Source organism: Arachis stenosperma, chromosome 9 (genome assembly GCF_014773155.1).
Source record: "Arachis stenosperma cultivar V10309 chromosome 9, arast.V10309.gnm1.PFL2, whole genome shotgun sequence".
NCBI lineage: Eukaryota > Viridiplantae > Streptophyta > Magnoliopsida > Fabales > Fabaceae > Arachis > Arachis stenosperma.
In genome coordinates, this window is record NC_080385.1 from 43,663,724 (window position 1) to 43,683,161 (window position 19,438).

The 19,438-nt window shown below is 37.1% G+C and overlaps 2 protein-coding genes across 2 annotated transcripts; one reads left to right on the forward strand and one right to left on the reverse strand.

Annotated features, from left to right (window-relative positions):
• Positions 1 to 1,737: 1,737 nt before the first annotated feature.
• Positions 1,738 to 9,242, reverse strand: LOC130950545 (cyclin-H1-1). Its single transcript, XM_057879069.1, has 16 exons — positions 9,047 to 9,242; positions 8,162 to 8,249; positions 7,387 to 7,606; positions 6,761 to 6,850; positions 6,382 to 6,432; positions 6,023 to 6,101; positions 5,751 to 5,869; positions 5,595 to 5,668; positions 4,592 to 4,712; positions 4,433 to 4,501; positions 4,229 to 4,270; positions 3,113 to 3,190; positions 2,747 to 2,805; positions 2,533 to 2,617; positions 2,356 to 2,444; positions 1,738 to 2,245 (listed from the first exon to the last, which is right to left on the reverse strand). Exons 4-16 carry the CDS (start codon positions 6,818 to 6,820, stop codon positions 2,164 to 2,166), a joined length of 1,008 nt encoding a protein of 335 aa, XP_057735052.1. The 5' UTR covers positions 6,821 to 6,850; positions 7,387 to 7,606; positions 8,162 to 8,249; positions 9,047 to 9,242; the 3' UTR covers positions 1,738 to 2,163.
• Positions 9,243 to 9,966: 724 nt separating this feature from the next.
• On the forward strand, positions 9,967 to 12,422 carry LOC130951384 (uncharacterized). Its single transcript, XM_057880033.1, has 4 exons — positions 9,967 to 10,852; positions 10,981 to 11,077; positions 11,584 to 11,697; positions 12,021 to 12,422. Exons 1-4 carry the CDS (start codon positions 10,776 to 10,778, stop codon positions 12,036 to 12,038), a joined length of 306 nt encoding a protein of 101 aa, XP_057736016.1. The 5' UTR covers positions 9,967 to 10,775; the 3' UTR covers positions 12,039 to 12,422.
• Positions 12,423 to 19,438: the final 7,016 nt, after the last annotated feature.

Sequence of the window (19,438 nt, forward strand, 5' to 3'; positions counted from 1 at the left end):
GTGCAGCGGCGGCTTCAGTGGGTACTCCAGGCAGCGGAGACGACGACGATGAGGACTTCTCGATGGCGATAGAGAGAGCACACCAGAAGAGAGAGAAAGAAGAAATAGAGGGTTCGGACAAGTGAGGGGGGTTCTGCATTTGAATTTTAAGCAACATTTACTGTCGGATTTTTCCGACAGTAAACCACCAAAACGACACGTTTCATTAAACTGTTATACCAGCAAATTATACCACCGGAAAATCTGACGGTAACATTGGTGCCGTTGAGTCTTATTTTCGCGCCAACAATTACCATCGGTTTTTGCGATGGAAAATACATTCCAACGATAAACCTTTTCTAGCGACCAATTTCTCTTCCTTTCCGTCAGAAAATCTGCCAGTACAACTCGATGCTAAATCTAACAATAATTTTGACGGTACTCAACATTTTTCTTGCATTGTAAACGAGATATGTGTCAAAACAACATTACTTGTCTCATTTATACTATAAAAAAAATGTGTTTATTTTTCTCGTCCCACAATAAACGAAATATGTGTATATTTTTTTTGGTTCCACTATAAATGAGATGTGTAATGTAAGAAAAAAAATGCAAATTTTTTCACATTTTCATATATTGATAATTATTAAATTTATTTTAAAAAAGTCATGCATCTTTTTTTTTAAAACTAAAATGGCACATCCTATATTCTTCTTACTTGAATAAGTCATGTCAGCGAATGAGCCGTAGTTCAGACAATATATGTCCCCCTCCTTACTAAAAGGTCTTAAGTTTAAACAATATCTAATGTAAGTTGACCAAAAAAAATAAATCATGTCTTACTAATTTAACTTGCTCGTCTGTTCAAGTCAATCGAGCTTACTTAGGAGTTGAACTCCTTTTGATGATTCTCCTAAATAAGGTTGTTGGACTATGGGTTGACCTATATATAAGCTTTAAAGATATGGAGTAGACCCAATACTGACTTCTTGACCTCATTCTGTATCCTAATCCTAATTACTAATTAGTAATTACATTTCATTTTCCATCTTTGTCTTTCACACTTTTCATTAGCATGTTTTGTTGAAAAGATGTTAGTTATTGATATCAAATTACAAGTTTAAATATACATATTTTATATCATTTATAGTTTTATCAATTCATTCTTTTTAAGGGTGTTCATGAGCCAAATAAATCAGATTTTAGATTTATTTTTGTCTGAATCCGACCTTAAATATATACTAAATCCTTTTTGGGATTGTAACCTAACTCTACCCAATAAAACCTCATCACTTTCGAGGCACAGTAATATCATATCTAAATTATATTATTTTAGACTTAAACTGAATTATATATATGAAGATAACATAAAATATATATAATTTTATTTTCAAACAAAACATACCTTGAAAATGTTCTTAGCTCTCTGAACTTTTTATTTATATTTTTTATTTTGAATTCAACCGGACTGGACCTGGTGACTCAAACACTGATCTGAACCTAGTTGAATAATTTACCCAGGTCGATTTTTTAAGTTTTGATTTTGACCAAGTCATAATAAAATCAGGTCAAACTTGAGCAAAATTGATCAAACCCAAACCGGGTCTTCGGGCCGAAGTGGACAATGAACACCCTTAGACGTTACCTGGCTTTTGTTTATAGGCTCGTTTGACTCATTGGCTTTTGGGCTTATGATTTTCCATCCACATATAAGCATTCATTTTCAAAAGAGAAAATATGCATTACCAACACCAAACCTTTAAATGAAATTCAGATTTTCAGATTTTCAGCAAAATAATTTTATGACCAAATATGCAGCTTAGTCATTACAAAAGGCTCCAGTATGATTCAGCATGTTAAAGATACAAAATCGACCATTAAGTCCAATCATCTCTAGGAGTGAAACATTGCAACCTCAGTATTGAAGGATTCTAAACATCAAGCATGAATTTAAGAATTGAAGAATTTCAAACACCATATTATTTGAAAGAATGCATATGAACCCCAACTCAGGGACATGCGTATGCAACAAAAATTACAAAATCAGACTCACTAGACGCCTGCGTCAGTTTTTCATTGTTTCCCTTCCCTTAATACCATGTCAACTTTCATTTTCAAACAGCTAAAACCATTCCCTATTGAAAAATCAGAAACTGGATAGCTAGACTGAAGGGAAACATAAACCTAGGCAGGAGGCGGCGCATTGTGTGCTTCACTCGAGCTCTTTTTCGACTTGTGCTTTGATTTCTTCTCTCGCTTCTTTCCCCTGTAAAGCAATCCAAAATTATACAGCATGAAATATCTCAAACACATTTTGCAGTGAGGTTTAGAAGTAAATGACTAGCTTGCAATTCAACATAAGGGTTAAGGAAGTACTCGTCATGAGAGCATTGACCCCAACAAGACTTCAGTTTCCTATTGATATGCTTCAATTCTTTATCTGAAGGAAATTTGTATTTCATAACCTGGATATTTAGATGCAGGCAACATTGGCTCCATATTCAAATGACAAATATTCAACTTAGTGACAAATATTCAAATGAGACACAATACCAAAGAATCAATTGTGTTAAGTGCTTCAATAAGCTCGGACATTGTATGTGTGGAGTTTTGACGAGAAAATAAACTGCTCAGATAACTGCAATAGTAGAAAAGCGTATAAACCAATACATTAATTTTCATCAAAGAATACTACAAGATATTATCCAAGACATATTCTGTTTCAGAATCAAATTTTGCAAAGAAAAAATGTGAAGGGATAAGGTACCTGTCAAAGTCAATAACTTGATGGAGTGCAACTGAACTGCGCAAAGCAGCTAAAGCCAACTGCATTAAAAGACCCAATCATATAGATATTAAGATTGGAGGCAAAAAGGTTTATAACTAATTTGAACAAGAAAGTTGGAACTAGATTGGCGATAAACTGTAGAGGGTGTTTGGTTTGTTGCCTGGTTCTATTTTTAGACAAAATATTTGAGAAACATAACATTGTTTTCTGTTAACCAGTCTCTCCAAAACATCAATTAATTTGAATACATCGGTTGCGTTTCATAAAATGAATTTCATTAATTCGTGTCACAACACAGTAGATACAATACGGAGTTCTGAAAGTTACATAATATTGTTAGACTACCTGCGCAGGAGGAAATAAAAGTGGTGCATCTGTAAGCATCATTTTATCAATTTCCAATCTAGCTGTGTCTTGTAATCTCTACACATCACGAGAAAAAGTAAGTTATTTTGAATTTTCAACATCCTGGAATTCACTCAATAAAACAACAGTTAAAACAGACAAAACTGTAGCTCCGAAAATCTGTCATAGGATTATGGTGTATGGTGTAGCGGGAAATGGCTGAAATGGTGGATGGACTGAAAATCTATCAATATTAGCAACTTTCTACTCATAAAGCATGCAATTAATTCAGCAAATTCAACAAATAAACACAATATTAAGTCATAACAGACCAAAAACATAAGAGATCATGAGTAGTGACCCTATGTAAATTGAAATAAAGGATAAAGAATACAGGTTCAGAACTTCAAACTGAATGGAAGAGAGGAACAAACCAGAAAAACCAAAATATTAAAAAAGAAAAGAAAAGAAAAAAAGGATAAGATAAGGTAATGTTTTTGTAAAGTGAGGGAAGGAAAAGTTGGAAAAGAAAACCATCTAGCGTGGAGGAGGAGGGCCAACTGCTGCCAGCAGAAATGCTGCGGTGCGAGATGCTGCAACGGCTTCTTCGTCGAGCAGCAGATGGCGCCTCCAGCAGCAGAGAGAACAACGAAGAGGGAAAACAGAGGAGGAGGAGGAGGAGCGCAGCACACAGCGGTAATGCTATTGGCAGTTCTTCCAGATGCGAAGAGGTAGGGAGTCCGACAGAGAGGGAAGAGATTTTTGGGTTGGTGATGGAACCAGAGGCTAAAGCTAGTGTCTGAGAATTTGAGCTCTCTAACTTGGCTATTATGGTTTCCTAAGTGACCAAAATAACCATCAAATGCAAAAAGAAAAAATTACACCCAAGCCTCCAATTTCCGCCATTCACATTGCGGACCACCATAGCATAATGGCGGTGGCCCCAAAACCCGCCACGTCATTTCCCCATGGCACCATGATAACCACAATTCGAAACACTGATCACAATGTATTCTTGCATGAGTAAATGTATAAAATAATGATTTCCCCCTTAAGAAAAAAAGAAAAAATATGGAAATCATCTCAGACCAGTATTTTGGATAGTAGGAGTAGTACCTTCAACATTTGAAGCTGGTCCTCACTTGCATTGCAAAAGTCCTTTCATCATTGCCATTGATCACAAATTCCAGCATAAAATAAGATCAGTAGTAAAATCCAATGATAATAGCAGACAAATATAAAAACCATGCCATTCAATATGATGTAAAAAAAATAGACAATTTAATTTAAAATTCCACTCATTGACCAACCAAAGCATACCTCCATATCATCCATAAAACCTTCAAGTGAACGATATGGTGCATAAACAATAAGATCAAATTCCAAACTCTACAAAACAAGTATTTCATATCATCAAAGACTAAAAGTTAAGATAATAATAAAAAGATACATAGATAGATATGTTAAGCCTATCCATGCCTGATAAACTATCATCTCATTATTGAGAATCATTTGATGATCCTGTGAGATCCCTTTACCAAGCTCCTCAGCAGAGACATGGTTTTCTTCTATCTTACAAGCAGCATATATGCAGGTCAACCTATAAAAAATTCAGTCCAAGTTATTGACAGGCTAACACGTAATAAAAACATTTAACTAAAAAACAAAATCAAAGATTTAAAGCCAGGCAATCAGCTCTATCTTGATCATAACATTGCTTGGTTTGGGTGGAGGCTGGTGTCAGATGAAGGTGAGGGTGAAGAGAGATGGCGAGGGATGGAGAAGGTATAACAAGAACATATATTTTTTCTTCCCTCTTTTGGTGGTTGCTTCCAAGGACTTGATTACAAAACTTTAGCAATTCAAAATCACGGACCTAATTACAAATAAACCACAGGAACCAACCAAATAACTAAACCTTGAAAAAACAATTAAAATTTACAAATACAACCCTGGCTTGGATGAACTGTAATACAGCAAGCTGCACAAGTAATCAATCAAACAATTACAACGAAAGTAGGATTTTACGCACAAGCCCCCTAGAATAAAAAAAAAGAAAGGTTTTCGTTTGAAGCCTAAGACTTTTAAATTCCCAATAAACTGAATGCATGAAAAATCTTATAAGGTTTCCACTTTTTTTTTAATCATTTAGCAAAACCCTTATAAATAATATGTAACTGTTCATCTTTAGTCCAAACTCCAAAGGTCATCTTATAGGAATCTGACCAGTCAAAATTGGGCCTCTGCTGTACAGCGCCTGACGACAACAGGATATAGGTATTAGGGAAAGGAATTTAAAAAAAAAAAAAAAAAAAAACTGTGCAGAAGGAACTAGGAAACTTCAGGGACTCTAGGACACCCTCTGCTCTTGTAGATCCAGAACACCAATGAATGCACACCGTTTTCTAGGTATATTACTCTATTTCTTTGTACTCTGAACCAGTTATCACATATATAGACTGAGACAAATCACAAACCTTACATTATATGTTTTGGCTGATGTTCCATTACTGACCAGTGCAGGTAGAACCTTTTAAAATAGATAAGGGCCGTTGCCTACATATCATAATGTTTACAAAATTAGTTCATAAACACAGACTGTTTATAAAATCTGGAAACTGAAGAGGAGCTTGCATACCTGGATCTTATGAGGGAAGTGGAAATTTTTACAAACTTCTTGTAGCTTGTTTTCATAAAACACTTTTATAGATTGTTCTTCTTCAATACTGAGAGGTTTTGACCGAGAATGCTTTTCAGCTGACACAAAATAATACCCTTCTTAACAGTTAGAAATTTTAAATAAACTATCACGAGCAACACAAAGCATTTTCCAAAGCAATTGAAAATTAGAAGACAGAACATTATCAACATCCTAAGAAAGGAATGAGTGAATCCTGAAATCACATTTACCATTATCCTTCGCAGAATTCTGAGGTTCAGGATATGACATTGTCCCATCACTATCTACTTCCATCAGAGTTGCTCCACACTATTAAGAAAATAGAAAAGTTAATAGCCATCATTAACCAGATATAAACTTAAAAATGTTCAATGAAACGTTATTTATGTAGGAAATAAAATAAAACAAAAAAATAATCCCCGCATGATTAGACCACAAACATCCAAAAATGAAAAATGTTGACCTCCATGCTTTCTGATTGAAAATGTTGCAAATTAAAAATGTATTTATAAGAACAGCAAAAGCGAAAAAGAAAAAGAAAAAAAAAGGGCGGGGGGGATTCACAAGCACATTATAGAAGTATACATACCTTCTCTAAAGTTTGTATGGCTCTCTGACTAGCATCTCTATATTTTTCAACCTAAGACAAAAACAGATATACTTGAACCATAAAGCACACATAATACAGGAGAAAATAGAATTTCATCAAACTTTTGCATCAATTGCACAAAAAAGTAAATTGCACATTTAAGAATTAAAATTCAACCTACTCAGCAATTTACAAATCTAAAATTATCTCCATGTAAAGCATAATATGAGCTTATCCAGAAATTAAATCATCATTCAGTGGTGAAGGAACATAAGAGACTATGCCTCATGAGTCATGATTTATAGTTTCTTTTTCAAAGAAGTCCTTACAGCCAGAAAAGAAACATAGATGAATAGAAATGATAGAAAGAAACAAGTACCAACTGTTGAGGAGTGAAGATCCACTTGGCACGGTGGGTAGAGGTCAGAAAATCCGCCATGTCCAATCAGAAAATTGTTGGCCAAATGCTCTAGTATGCACATTTATGATATTAGTAAGCACATTTATAAGGGGAAAAAACCATAAATTATGTTAGTGATGGACAAAAACATCAATGAAAGAAACAGTAGCCATGATTTTCCCTAAGAACGGCATCTGGGTTCAAGTGTAGCAATGGTTCCTTGATGTACTGATCATGATAAATGTGTTTGGATAAATAAAGAATTTTAAAATTTGAGAGAATTTTAAATGCTATTAAATTTAATTCATCAATTGAACTTGCTTCATTTACAAAGTTCCATTTTCCAAAAATTAAACCTAGTAAACATAAACAAGGAGAAAACTATAAAATTCAAAGAACTCATATTCCTTGGAGGCATTTCATCAAACACCTTCATTACACAAAAACATTCCTTCCTCACAATCCCTTCACGCTACATCTTTGAACTATCAATCATTCCCCTTGATCAAACCAAGAACCATCATACTTTTGTACCAATTCGAGGGAGTTCACATACGGCATATTCAAAGAGCTTTCTTTATTAAGCAGAAGAGTGAGAGAAATACCTCAGACTCCTCCAGAGATGTCGGTTTCAGAAGTAGCAGCAAAGATGATGAAGGAGCTGGTCACGGAGAAAGAGGGGTGAAATTGCAATATTGCATTTTTGCAAGCACCGATAGTTTGAAAGCTCAAAGTATTCCGGGATGAGGGCGAGTCAGATAGCGCACTTCAGTGCAACACTTGTTTAGGGAGCGTCACTGTAATGCTGAAAAGCGTGTATATTTCCTAATTAAAATGAATTTAGTTAGCATATAATATTGACAAGCGCAGCATGGGCAATAATAAAATGTATATGAACAATGATCCTAATTTATAATTATCAATTTAGGCTACTGGGCAATTCACATAAACAACATAGAATTGTGTACTGAAAGAGTTAAAGTACACAGCTGACCTCTAAAATTTTTCTTTGGCACATTTTTCTTTGAAACTTAACATTTAACATTGTTTTAATGCTTTTGCACTTTCCCTAAACGTATGTTCCCGTTTCCCACCCTTTTTACATTTCAGGTTAATCATAGTGACACATTTTGCATGATCCAAAAGAAAGTGTTCTTCACTATGAAGTCCAAGTGCAGAACAAAACAGCACCATCTTTCCATTCCCAAAGAAAATAAAAGGGAAAGGAATAGAAAAGAAGGGAAACACAATATATTGTTTGATATGAATAACACATTTAAGGGGGAGAAAGGGTCAAAAATAGAAAATTAACCCAAACCGTAACCTAACACTGAAATGAAAAGAAGTTTCTGTATAAAAGAAATAAATGAAAAGAACAACCTTAAATTACTTGCAGCATGTTGTTGTCTCCTTCGAAGACCCAATTTTCAACCCAGCGCGCAAGCGTCGGTAGAGAACTCGGCTCCGGCTGCGATGGCAAGAGGTAGTCGATCGGCAGTGGCACAAGACAGTTGCGTTAGTAGCTCGTACGTTTTATAAGCACGGAGGTGTGGAAAAAGGCAGAATTTTACATAAAAGTACCAATATTTTGACCAGGGTTGCAAACGGGCATGCTCGCCCGCCCCGCCTAAGTCCGCCAGGGCGGGCCAGCCCGCCTCGTCTGACTGAACGGGCTTCTTTACTCTTTTTGGGTTACAAACATGCATGTCCACCCGCCCCGACTAAGCATGCGGGGCTGGCGGCCCGCTCCTTCTAACAGAAGGGCTGTAAACACTAACCCGCCCCGCCCCGCCCCGCCCTAACCTGACTTGCCTAAGCCCGCCAGAGCGCCCCGTCTAACTGAACTGGCTGCAAACACTAGTCCGCCCCGCCAAGAATGCTTCTTTACTCTTTTTGGGTTGCAAACCAGCATGCCCGCCCGCCCCAATCCGTCTAAGCCCGCCCGGACGGGCCAACCCACCCCGTCTAACTGAAGGGGCTGCAAACACTAGCCCGCCCGCGCAAGAATGCTTCTTTACTCTTTTTGGGTTGCAAACGGGTATGCTCGCCCTCCCCGGCCGTCTAATCCAGCCGGAAAGGCGGCCGCCCCGTCTAAACTGAACTGGCTGCAAACACTAGCCCGCCCCGCCAAGAATGCTTCTTCTCTTTCATTTTTTTTCGGGTTGCAAAGGAAAAAATTACAAACTTTATAGAACAAAAGCAGCACAGCAGATTAGCAGAAACGAGGCATAACAGAGAGAACAGCCGATGAGGGAAGAGATTCACCTGAACTGACGCGGTGGTCGGTGGAAGCACCAGGGGGAGGATCGGTGAGCACGGGGTGGAGACTGGAGAGAGCAGGAGAACGAGTCAGTGGAGCAGAGGATGAGGGACCATTGGTGCCATTGCCACCCTAATTTTGATACAATAGAATATGGAATGAAAAAGTAAAAAAAAAATTTTTTTTTTTGAACAATTACCTAGTCCCTCAAGTTTTTATAGTAAGACTGTAAGACATTTTAGTCCTTTATATCCTAAAATATACATAACAATCTTTAATATTTATTTTTGTTAAATAATATAATTTTTTTGTTAGTCACCCCGGTTTTATCTTAAGTGTTTAAAAGATTATTTTAATAAAGATATTAAAAATATATTTTTAAAAATATTTACATGTGTCATATTATTATTGAATATTTTTATTGAACTGATTAATAATTTATTTTTTAATAAACTAAAACAAAATTAGTTTATTATAGCAACAATAATAAACCCAATTATCCTTATTATAATTATTAGATCTGGTTTGATCCGATTAAATTACACAATCTGAATCGAATCATGTTTAAATTTTGGATTTGGATCCTCTAAAGTTTGAATTTTACTTTAGAGAGTAAAGTGTGATCTTCTACCCTTAAATAATTTCTCTTTTATATTTATTTTTCGCCCACCTATAAAATTAATGGTGAGAGATCACACTTTATTCTCTAAAGTGAAATTCAAACTTTAGAAAATCCAAATCCTTAAATTTTTTAGTAAAAAGACAAATATATCCTTAACTTTTTGTTTTGCAGACATTTAAATCCCTAAAAATTTAAAAATACAATTAGGTCCCTGAAAAAAAAAATCTAACCTTATCCCTTTGTCCTTTCCCAAGCCCAAATCCAACCCTAATATCTCACTAATCTCTCAAGCTGACCCAAAAAAGAAAAAAACTTAGCCATAACGTCTCTTTCCTCTCCCTTTTTTCACTGAAGCTCGAGCTTTCATCTCTTTGCTCACTGGCTCAATCTCAAGCTCTCTCCCTCTCTCGTTTCCGGTCAAGCACTCAAGGTCCTTGTTGCTCTCCGTGTCATCAGTCGTCACCATCTTGTCAGTCGTCACCGTCTCGCACTCAGTCGCGCTTGCATGCCTTCCTTGAGCTCGTCGTCGCTGGCGGAAGAAGCAGCTGGTAGGAGTTACTAGGGCTGTCGGCACAGAACATGCAACACAGCAATCCACTATTGCATACAAAGGCGGATGCAGTGACGTTGATGTAGGTATGGCAGAGGCTGGAGGGGGAGCAATTAAGCGGCGACATAAGAAGCGTTTGAGTATAGTTGAGGTAAACAATGGTATTGGAGCTTGTGATGTTGAAAGGGAGGGTATTGTTGAGTTGAATCCCTTGGTGAACCTTATCGGTGGTGACACACGTGTTCGGCAGGAGCGACACAAGACAGATAACGAGGCATAGGGACTGAGAGTTTATGGACTCGATCGGGTAAGAGTTGTTGAGCTTGTCGAAGACGAGAGTGTTGGAGGTACAATGGATCTTGTAGGCGGGGTCACCACAGGTTGGGTTGGTGCTTAGTGGGAATGGGACAGTGGCATTGGTGCACCGGGGGCATGGGGTTGCTAGTGTCATGTGAGGAGCACATGAGATGAAAAGAAGGGATGATAGAAGGAAGAGGAGGAGGTTGGTTGGGGATAAGAGCAGGAGATATGTTTGTTTTGTATTGGCAAAGAGCTGCTAGTTATGGGCAGACTAGAATATTTGGCATTTTGCAGTTTGTTGCTACATAATCAACACCAGCTCCTTGTCCTGCTGCTCAGGTAATTGATTTTGATTATGTATTGTTGTTTGCTGTTATGTTTAAATGTGGCCTAACTTTGCTAGAATTTAAGTGAAATAAAATAGAAAAATAATATGACATTTCCTTTGTTTGTGTCCTGGGATGCAGGTTTAGAGAAAAAGTATCTCCAAAAAGTGAGAATTTGGCTACAACTTCTACTGACAACATAGATGCAAAGCCTGAATTCAAGCCTATCGACAGACAGGTAATACTTTAATAGTCAGTTTTGTAGGAAGCTTCTCTGTATTTTGAAATTACATTTAGGTGAATAGATAATTACTAATTAAGTATTTGGATTGGAATCATGACACTGGCCGTTGGTTGGAAAACTTAGTCATTCTTTTGCATCTAGTAATTACTGATGGATGGCATAAGTTGGTTTGAATTAGTAATAGAAGTAGCAGATATCAACAAGCCATTATTAGCACAAGAAATGAAAATACGAACCATTTTATAATAGAAAATTTTCACACAAACATAACTTGTTAGTGGATATACCTTGTTAGTTGTTAGTGGATATCTAATAACCTTCATTCTTCAAATGTATTCAGTTTTATTCTCTATTTGTTATTTTGCAGAGATGAAGTTGTTTGTCATTGTCTTTCCTATTAGCTTTGGGTACTTTAGTGCATTTAAAGTACTGGCAAACCAATTATTTAGATTAAATATCTCTAAACTTTTTTTCCTGTTTAAAAAAAATGTCTCTTATAGGTGAAGGTCTTTTTTGCCATTCCTAAAACTGTTGCAGCAAAAATTGAGTTGCCAGATGGAGTTGTACTTCAAGGTGTATTTTCTCCATGGAAACAAACTATGACCCTCTATGAGGTTTGTCCTTCAACAAATTTGATACTTTATTTTGAGAGGAAAAATTCAATCATGAAAGTTGGAAATTTCTTGAGCTAACTATTTATTGTCAGATAACTATAATTGCAATTTACAAAGAAGTCCCTAGTTTTATAAAATGATTTATGTTGTATGTATGTATATTATTGTAAACTCATGCAATACATTTTGGATGGATTTGACTGTTACTTTGCATATCTTCCATCTTTTATCAGTTTAGTGTTTCTTCTGGGACTGCTACTCAGCACTGTTCTTGATTTTCATGTTGATGATGCAATTTGTCAATTCTGCTATGAAACAACCAGGTTTGGAGTTTGAGCTAATACATCTGGTAGTAGTCCAATAGCGGACAATTCCTCAGTTCACCAAAGCAGGGAAGAACAGTAAAACATTGGAGGATGAGGACTTGATACCTTCAACTCTAATTAACTATCAGTTTAGTGTTTCAAGGCACTTGGTACCTTCAGCTCTAATTAAGTTCTTAAGTGGAGGCATTTTCTTTATAAGTTTTCCCAGCTACCACTTGCCAGCATCTGCCTTTTAGGCCACTTTTTCTTCTTTTGTATTTTTCCTCAACAAATGGGCTTTCTCACCTTTCATCTGTAGTTTTTGGGCCCCAACTAATTAACTATTGCCTATTACCAATGCATGTAATAAAAAAAATAATTTGATATACCAAATGAAAAAAATTTATAATTTAAGCTTAGTACTGGGAAAAAAAGCAGAATATGCTATAACATTAACCTATTTTAACATGTTTGGTGTCTTTTGTGATGTTTATATTTGTTGTGTTGTTATTGGTGCGAAATTTATAATCCACAACTAACCGGCAAGTGCACCGGGTCGTACCAAGTAGTATCTCAGGTGAATGAGGGTCGATCCCACGAGGATTGATGGATCAAGCAACAATGATCGAGTGATTGGCTTAGTCAGACAAACAGAAAATGATGTTTTGAAAGTTCAATTGCATTAAATAGTAATTCAGAGAATCAAAAGAAAATAGTAAACAAGTTGTGAATAATATATGGAGAAACAGTTAAGCCTTCAGAGATATCTATCTTCCGGATTGACCTTTCATACTAACTATTTTAATCATGCAAGATTCAATTTATGGCAAACTATATGTGACTAAACCCTAATTCCTTAGACCTTTTTAGTCTCCTCTAACCTTCATCAACTGCCAATTCCTTGGTTGCTTAATTCCAATTAGAGGGTGAAGTTCAATTCTAGTTTATATGCCACAAAAACCCTAATTATCCAAATATAAGAGGATTATATGTCACGTATCCCATTAAGTCCAGAGAGAAGTTTAGGAGAAATTGTTTTCAAGATGTTGTTCAAGTAAAGAGCTTTTCCAAGTTATACAATAACTCAATTAGAACCAAGGTTATTTCCATTCAACCCAGATTCATAAAATAAAGAACGAAAACAATTCTTGAATTATCAATCAGTACATTAATTAAAATAGAAAGTAATATTATCAATCCATACAATAGACAGAGCTCCTAACCTTAATAGTGGAGGTTTAGTTGCTCATGGTTCAAAGAGAAAACTAGGATTCTGTAAAACTGTAAATTGCGGAATGAGGTATAAGAGAAGAGAGGAGCTTGAAGGGCTGATTATTTTCCCTTTTATATGTAATCCTAATTAATGTAAAATATATTTCCTAAAACTAAATAATATCTTTTTCTAATTATAAATAAAACAAAAGTTTAAATCAAAATTTACTTAAAGATTTGTGCAAGCCTTTGGACGAATTGGGGACCACCTTGTTTGTAGAGGTTAGCGCCAAACTTGAGTTTTGGCTTGAAGTTATACGCATGCATTCCTTGAAGGTCTTGGTTGTGGCGCCAAACTTGAGTTTCTTCAAGTTTGGCGTGGAATGGGCAGCATGCCTTCCTTAGAGTATTCATTGTTGGTGCCAAACTTGAGCTTCCTCAAGTTTGGCGTGGATGAGTCCGCAAGCTTCTCTTTGGAGATTCCTCACTGGCGCCAAACTTGTACATCTTCAAGTTTGGCTTGAGCATATCCGCATTGCATTCTTCACTCTTTCTTGGTTGGTGCCAAACTTGAGTATTCTCAAGTTTGGCTTCAACCAGCCAGCATGCACTCTCTCCATTCTTCATCCTTGGCGCCAAACTTGAGGTTTCTCAAGTTTGGCTTCAAGCTCTTATTCTGCTGTGGCTTTGTTTCTTCATGCTAACTCTGCCAAATTCGTCTAAAATACTACCTGAAATAAACAGAATTGCACACAACTCAAAGTAGCATTTATAGTGGCTAAAATATATTAAATCTTGATTAAACTTAGCAATTTAAATGCAAATTCAGTAGGAAAGATAGCGGAGATGCTCACGCATCACAACACCAAATTTGAATTGTTGCTTGTCCTCAAGTAACCAAAATTAATATATAATTAATATGTGAATTTGCATGAGAAGTGAGAGTTCAATTAGGCTCATGTCTCTTCTTGAAGTGAGGTTTATCTATTGTAATACTAAATAGTTTTGGCATTTCACTCTCCTTTGAATTAGAGGAATGTCACTGTCATTCGGAATTAGAATCCGGATAATATTATGAATTCTCTGATCTCTATACTTCAGTTTAATCCTTGAACACAACAGATATCCTTTAATTCTCTTTTAATTGGTGCTTTGCACCTTGAGCCTAGTCGTAACTTTAAATGTTCTATCTCAAGGGTTAATTGACACAAGAACGCCACAAGCACTTAACTAGGAAACTCTCTTGAAGTTCTGATTCTTCTTTCAGCTATTTCCAGACAGTGGTGCTCAAAGTATTTGGCATACTCTGCTAAATGCACTTGGTCTCGACTCTAAATGTTCTGTCTCGAGGATTACTTGACACAAAAACACCACAAGTATATGACTAGGGAAACAACTTTTTGAGCTTTTAATCATGTCTGACCTCCCTAGTCATTGATGCTCAGAGCCTTGGACCTTGCTTTTTATTTTTCTTTTTTCTGTTTCTTTTGCTTTAAGGATTAAACTTTCACTACTTCAGAGAATTCATAATAGTTCTCTAAATTTCTGTTCCTTATACATCAACATTCCTTTATTCAAATTCAAATATGCACGGTTCGTGTCATGCATTCGGAATCACAAAGAATACCACCACATTCAAATAATTAAGACTACTCTTTGTTATAAACTCTTTTTCTCATGAAATATATCTTTTTCTTCTTCCTTTTCTTTTGAATTCAAGCTCAGTGAGCAATACATGAGACACCTTTCAGAAATAAAACCAAACACCAAAATAAAAATAGTAATTTAAACTAGAACTTAGGAATTGAAATAACAAATGATCATGCGATAATTAAAACAAAATAACAGAAAACAGGAACCTAATAAAAAATAGCAAAATAATGTGGAAAGTGAAAAGAAACTAAGCCACCTCAATCTCCCTAGTGGGGATCTCTCTCCTCAGGCTGTGCTCCGTATGGTCTTCTCAAGCGACTGCAATCCTATTTCAGCTGATGAATCTCCTGCCGCTGAAAGTCCTGAGTAGCTCTCATCTCATCAAGGGGTGGTACAAAGATGCTCCCAACGGCTGTTCTGTGTTGCTCCCATCTCCTCTACAGACGCAGTGTATTGCTGCCAGCGGCTATCCTGCGTGATCCTCATCTGCTCAATGGAGGAGGTGAGCTGCTGCCAGTATTTTTATGGTAGAAAGTAGTGTCCTTGAGGTAGTGGTGGCTGCTCCTGTTGAGCTTTTTCTTTAGCCTGTTCAATTATAGGGAGTCTCTGATATTCCCTAACCACTTCCATAGTCTTCTTTGTGATAGGTCTCTCGACTGGAATAGGAAAATCATTCTCTATCTTGACCCTAGCGGCCTCACAAAGGCAGTAGATGAGATGTGGAAGGCCCAACCTAGCATTCGGAATGGTGCTAGTGGCAACATGATAGATTTGCTGAGCAATAACGTACTCCACGTCCACCACCTCTCCTCTCATAATGCAGTGTATCAGAATGGCCTGGTCTATAGTGCATTCGGACTGGTTGCTTGTGGGCATGATAGACCGGTGAATAAAGTGGAGACATCCTCTAGCCAAAGGAGTCAAGTCACTACTCTTAAGATGGCACGGCTTCCCCTCTGTCCCCAATTTCTACTGGGCATCTGGAATGCATATATCAGTGAGTACTGCCTCTAATTGCTGATTTCTGTTCACCCTTTTGTTGTAGGATCGAAGTGGGGGCATATTTTGGGGTAATTGGAGGGTCTGTCGGATAATCTCTGGGCTAAAATCAATTATCCTTCCCCTTAAAAAGCTTCTGTGGTTCCTTTCTTTACCTCTAGATACATCCTTGTATGTGATCCACAGATTTTCATAAAATTCTTGAATCATTAATTGTCCCACCTGTGTGTGCGGATTGCACAGAAACTACCATCCTCGTCTCTAAATTTGGTGCTGAATTTTTGGATATTCATCCGGTTCGAGACTAAATCGCACTTCCGGCAATAAAGGCCTCTTGCTAGTAACCTCATAAAAATGCTCTTCATGTAATTTAGAGCAGAAGCATCGTGTATTATGAGAACCAGTGGCCGGTTCCTTTTCTTTTCTCTTCTTGGAGGGTTGGGTGGTCTTTGGTGCCATGAAAATAAACAGAATAAACCAGCAAAGCGGCAACACCAAACTTAAAACTGTTGCTCGTCCCCGAGAAAAATAAAGAAATACAAAGGGGAAGAAGAAAGTGAAACAGAAGGCAGGAAAGATTAATGCTAAAAAAATATTCTGTTCTGAATTTTTTTTTTCAGAATGAAACATAAAATAGAAAGGGATTAAGGAATGAAGAGGGGCTGGACAGAACAGGAGGGTGGGGGAAGGTGGTACAATGATATTGGGAGGGAGGGACGGTTGGGCAAGTGGTTGTGTTTAAGGGGATAGATGGGAGTGGCTGGCTTGTGTTGCTGAAGAGGGAAAAAGTGGTATGTGGGGGAAGGAAGGTGAGTGTATGTAGTTTGTTGTGGGTTATGGGTTTATATAGGAGTATAGGAGGGTTGAGGGGGGGAGGAGTGGTCACAGGTCAATGTTGGAGGAGTGGGATGAATATCTTGGGAAGGAATAATGTTGGTCAAAGGGAAGGATTCCTGAGCTGGGGTGTCACGGGGTAGGGGTTTATTAAAAGATGAAAAAGGAAAGGAATATTTGAGAAAGGAGGGATGAAAGGTTGGGTATGGGAATGGCATGTTTGGGGATTTGAAGGGAGGGGACAAGGGTCATAGGTAAGGGGTATAAGACAGGGTAGGATAAAAGAAAAGGGATCTTGGGATTTGGTTTTGATTAATGGTGGAATCAATGAGATTGTGTCTGATTGTGGCCAAGAGTATTAAACTGGCGCCAAACTTAAAAGTAGCAAGTATGGCACCGCAGCCCCCGAGTGCAGTCTTCCTCCTGGCGCCAAACTTTTTTTTTTATATTTCTCATGCCAAACGCCAGGGGAGCCACGTTTGGCGTCCCCCTGGCAGAGAGAATGAGCCCTTTAATCCCTTATGGTGGCATGATGTCGGGTGATATTGCCAATTGCTTGAGTTTGGATTTTTCACACTAAAAGAGGATTAACATTGCAAGCATAGACCAAACCAAACAATCGATCACCGATCAAATTGAAAATTCACAAGATGTGTCACAACTCAAAACCAATTTAAAATTGAGAGTATTTGACTCCCCGGTCGTCTCCCAAAGAATCACTTGAGGGCAACGAGTGTGCAAATTCCGGTTGTAATAATCACGGGGTTGTCAATGACGAAATGAGCATATAAAGCAATAAAAGAACATGCAAACTTGTAACGATTGAACTAATAAAGAAATTAAAGAACCGACTATGTAATATAAACAAGTAAAGTATAAAAGAGATTAACATAGCAATGTATGGAAGATTGAAAGCATAAAAAGGTGTCTTGGCTTGGAGTGAGCTAAGGGTCATTTTCTTGTTAGAACCACAACTATGACAATTATGATGGATTAGTCTCACTTGATCAACCCTCACATCGGAAGGTAAGTTAAATGAGCATAAGTGTTCTTAACCTACAAATCCTAAATTGCTTGCTAATTGCCTTAGCAACAAATTAGCGTTAATGGGAACAAGAACAATTAACAATCCAAGAATTGACACTAAATGTTGGACATTCCAACTCTAGGAACCCAACGGCTCACTTTACCCAAGCCAAAAAACAAAAATTTAGCCTAAAACCATGTTTGACATTTTGTCAAACACTTGGTGGGAAAAAAGCTTAAACATGAGGGAAATAAAAAAAGACTTGAAATTAAAAGCAATAATTAATCTCAATCAACAAGAATAACATAAGAAAGCATAGAACAAACATCAAATACCAAATTCATCAACAAGAAATTAAAATTGCAAAAGAGAAGTGAAATTGAACTATAACTTGAAATAGAAGAAAGAGTAATGACAATATAATTATAAAGAGTAATAGCAAGAGAATACTTACAATGAGATTAGCAAAATCCAAGATAAAAAATAAAAATGGCACTTTGAATGTAAAACCCTAATAGAAATCCTAGTAGAGATGATGAAAAACTTAGAGAAAACTAAACTAAAAACCTTCTACTCTTATTCCTAAACTATCCTAATTATATCATATGTTATGTCCTTCATTCCATTTCCAATATGAGCTAAGAGACTTCAGAAATGGGCATCCAAAGCCCTCAAATCGCGAGTCATGTGCCTTTTTAATGAAGTCATGCGCGGACACCTGTGCGGACGCACAGGCGTGTGCGTCCGCACACCTTGCAAAAATCCCATCCTGTGCGTACGCACAAGTACCTATGCGCACGCACACTAGGCAATGCTTGCCTGGACGCGCAATGTGCTCGAAATGATCCACGCGCTCTGCTTGGGCTCCAGTGCGTACGCACAAGAGGCTGTGCGCACGCACATGTCTCTGAACTCATCTCCTTTAATTCTACATGTTTCCTCCACTTTGCATGCTCTTCTTCCTTTTTTTCCAAACCATTCCTACCTTATACATATGAACTCACTCACAAATAAGATCAAGGCATCGAATGGAAGGTAAATGGAATAAAATATATCAAATTGGGCACAAAAGAGCATGTTTTTATAATCAAGCACAATTTGGGAGGAAGGTTCAAAAGCATGCTATTCAAGGGAATAAGTACAAGTTTATGTGATGAAATCCATTCAATTCTAACAAAAAAATCATCATCAAATACGGATTCATCAATTCCCCCACACTTAAAGACTAGCATGTCCTCATGCTAAACACACTCAAAGGAGGTAGATGAAAGGGAAAATGACTTATGCTATAAATTACTTAAATACATGCAACTATCCTAAGGCTAGTCGCCAATATGTACTACGATGAGAGTTGGTAGAAATAAACCATGAAATTCTAATCCATCACAAGAAAGCTTTAGGGCCAATGCAAAGAGTCCATGCATTAAGATCAATGTCCAAAGAATTGAATTGGAATTTTCAAAACTATCCAATTGAACAACTTGCAAGAAGATACACTATGAGGTGCAAGAACATAGAATTGAGCAATCGAAACCCTCACCGGAGGTGTATCTACTCAATTCGCTCAGTGTTTAGGGTTTAACCACTCAATTCTCCTTTTTTCATGCTTTTCAAAGATTTGCAAGGCATCTAACAATCAACTAGTATTTAATGTATGAATAACAAATATCATGAGGTCTTTAGAGGGATGTAATGGGGCTAGGGTTTAGGT

Excerpts from the sequence above, each read along its gene's own strand:
- LOC130950545 (XM_057879069.1), bottom strand. The coding sequence starts at position 6,820 with ATGGCGGATTTTCTGACCTCTACCCACCGTGCCAAGTGGATCTTCACT. Across the intron at positions 6,433-6,760 it reads TCTTCACTCCTCAACAGTTG|GTTGAAAAATATAGAGATGC; the intron begins GTACTTGTTTCT and ends TTTTTGTCTTAG. Across the intron at positions 2,445-2,532 it reads TTAACACAATTGATTCTTTG|GTTATGAAATACAAATTTCC; the intron begins GTATTGTGTCTC and ends CTAAATATCCAG.
- LOC130951384 (XM_057880033.1), top strand. The coding sequence starts at position 10,776 with ATGGGCAGACTAGAATATTTGGCATTTTGCAGTTTGTTGCTACATAAT. Across the intron at positions 10,853-10,980 it reads CTCCTTGTCCTGCTGCTCAG|GTTTAGAGAAAAAGTATCTC; the intron begins GTAATTGATTTT and ends CCTGGGATGCAG. Across the intron at positions 11,078-11,583 it reads TCAAGCCTATCGACAGACAG|GTGAAGGTCTTTTTTGCCAT; the intron begins GTAATACTTTAA and ends TGTCTCTTATAG.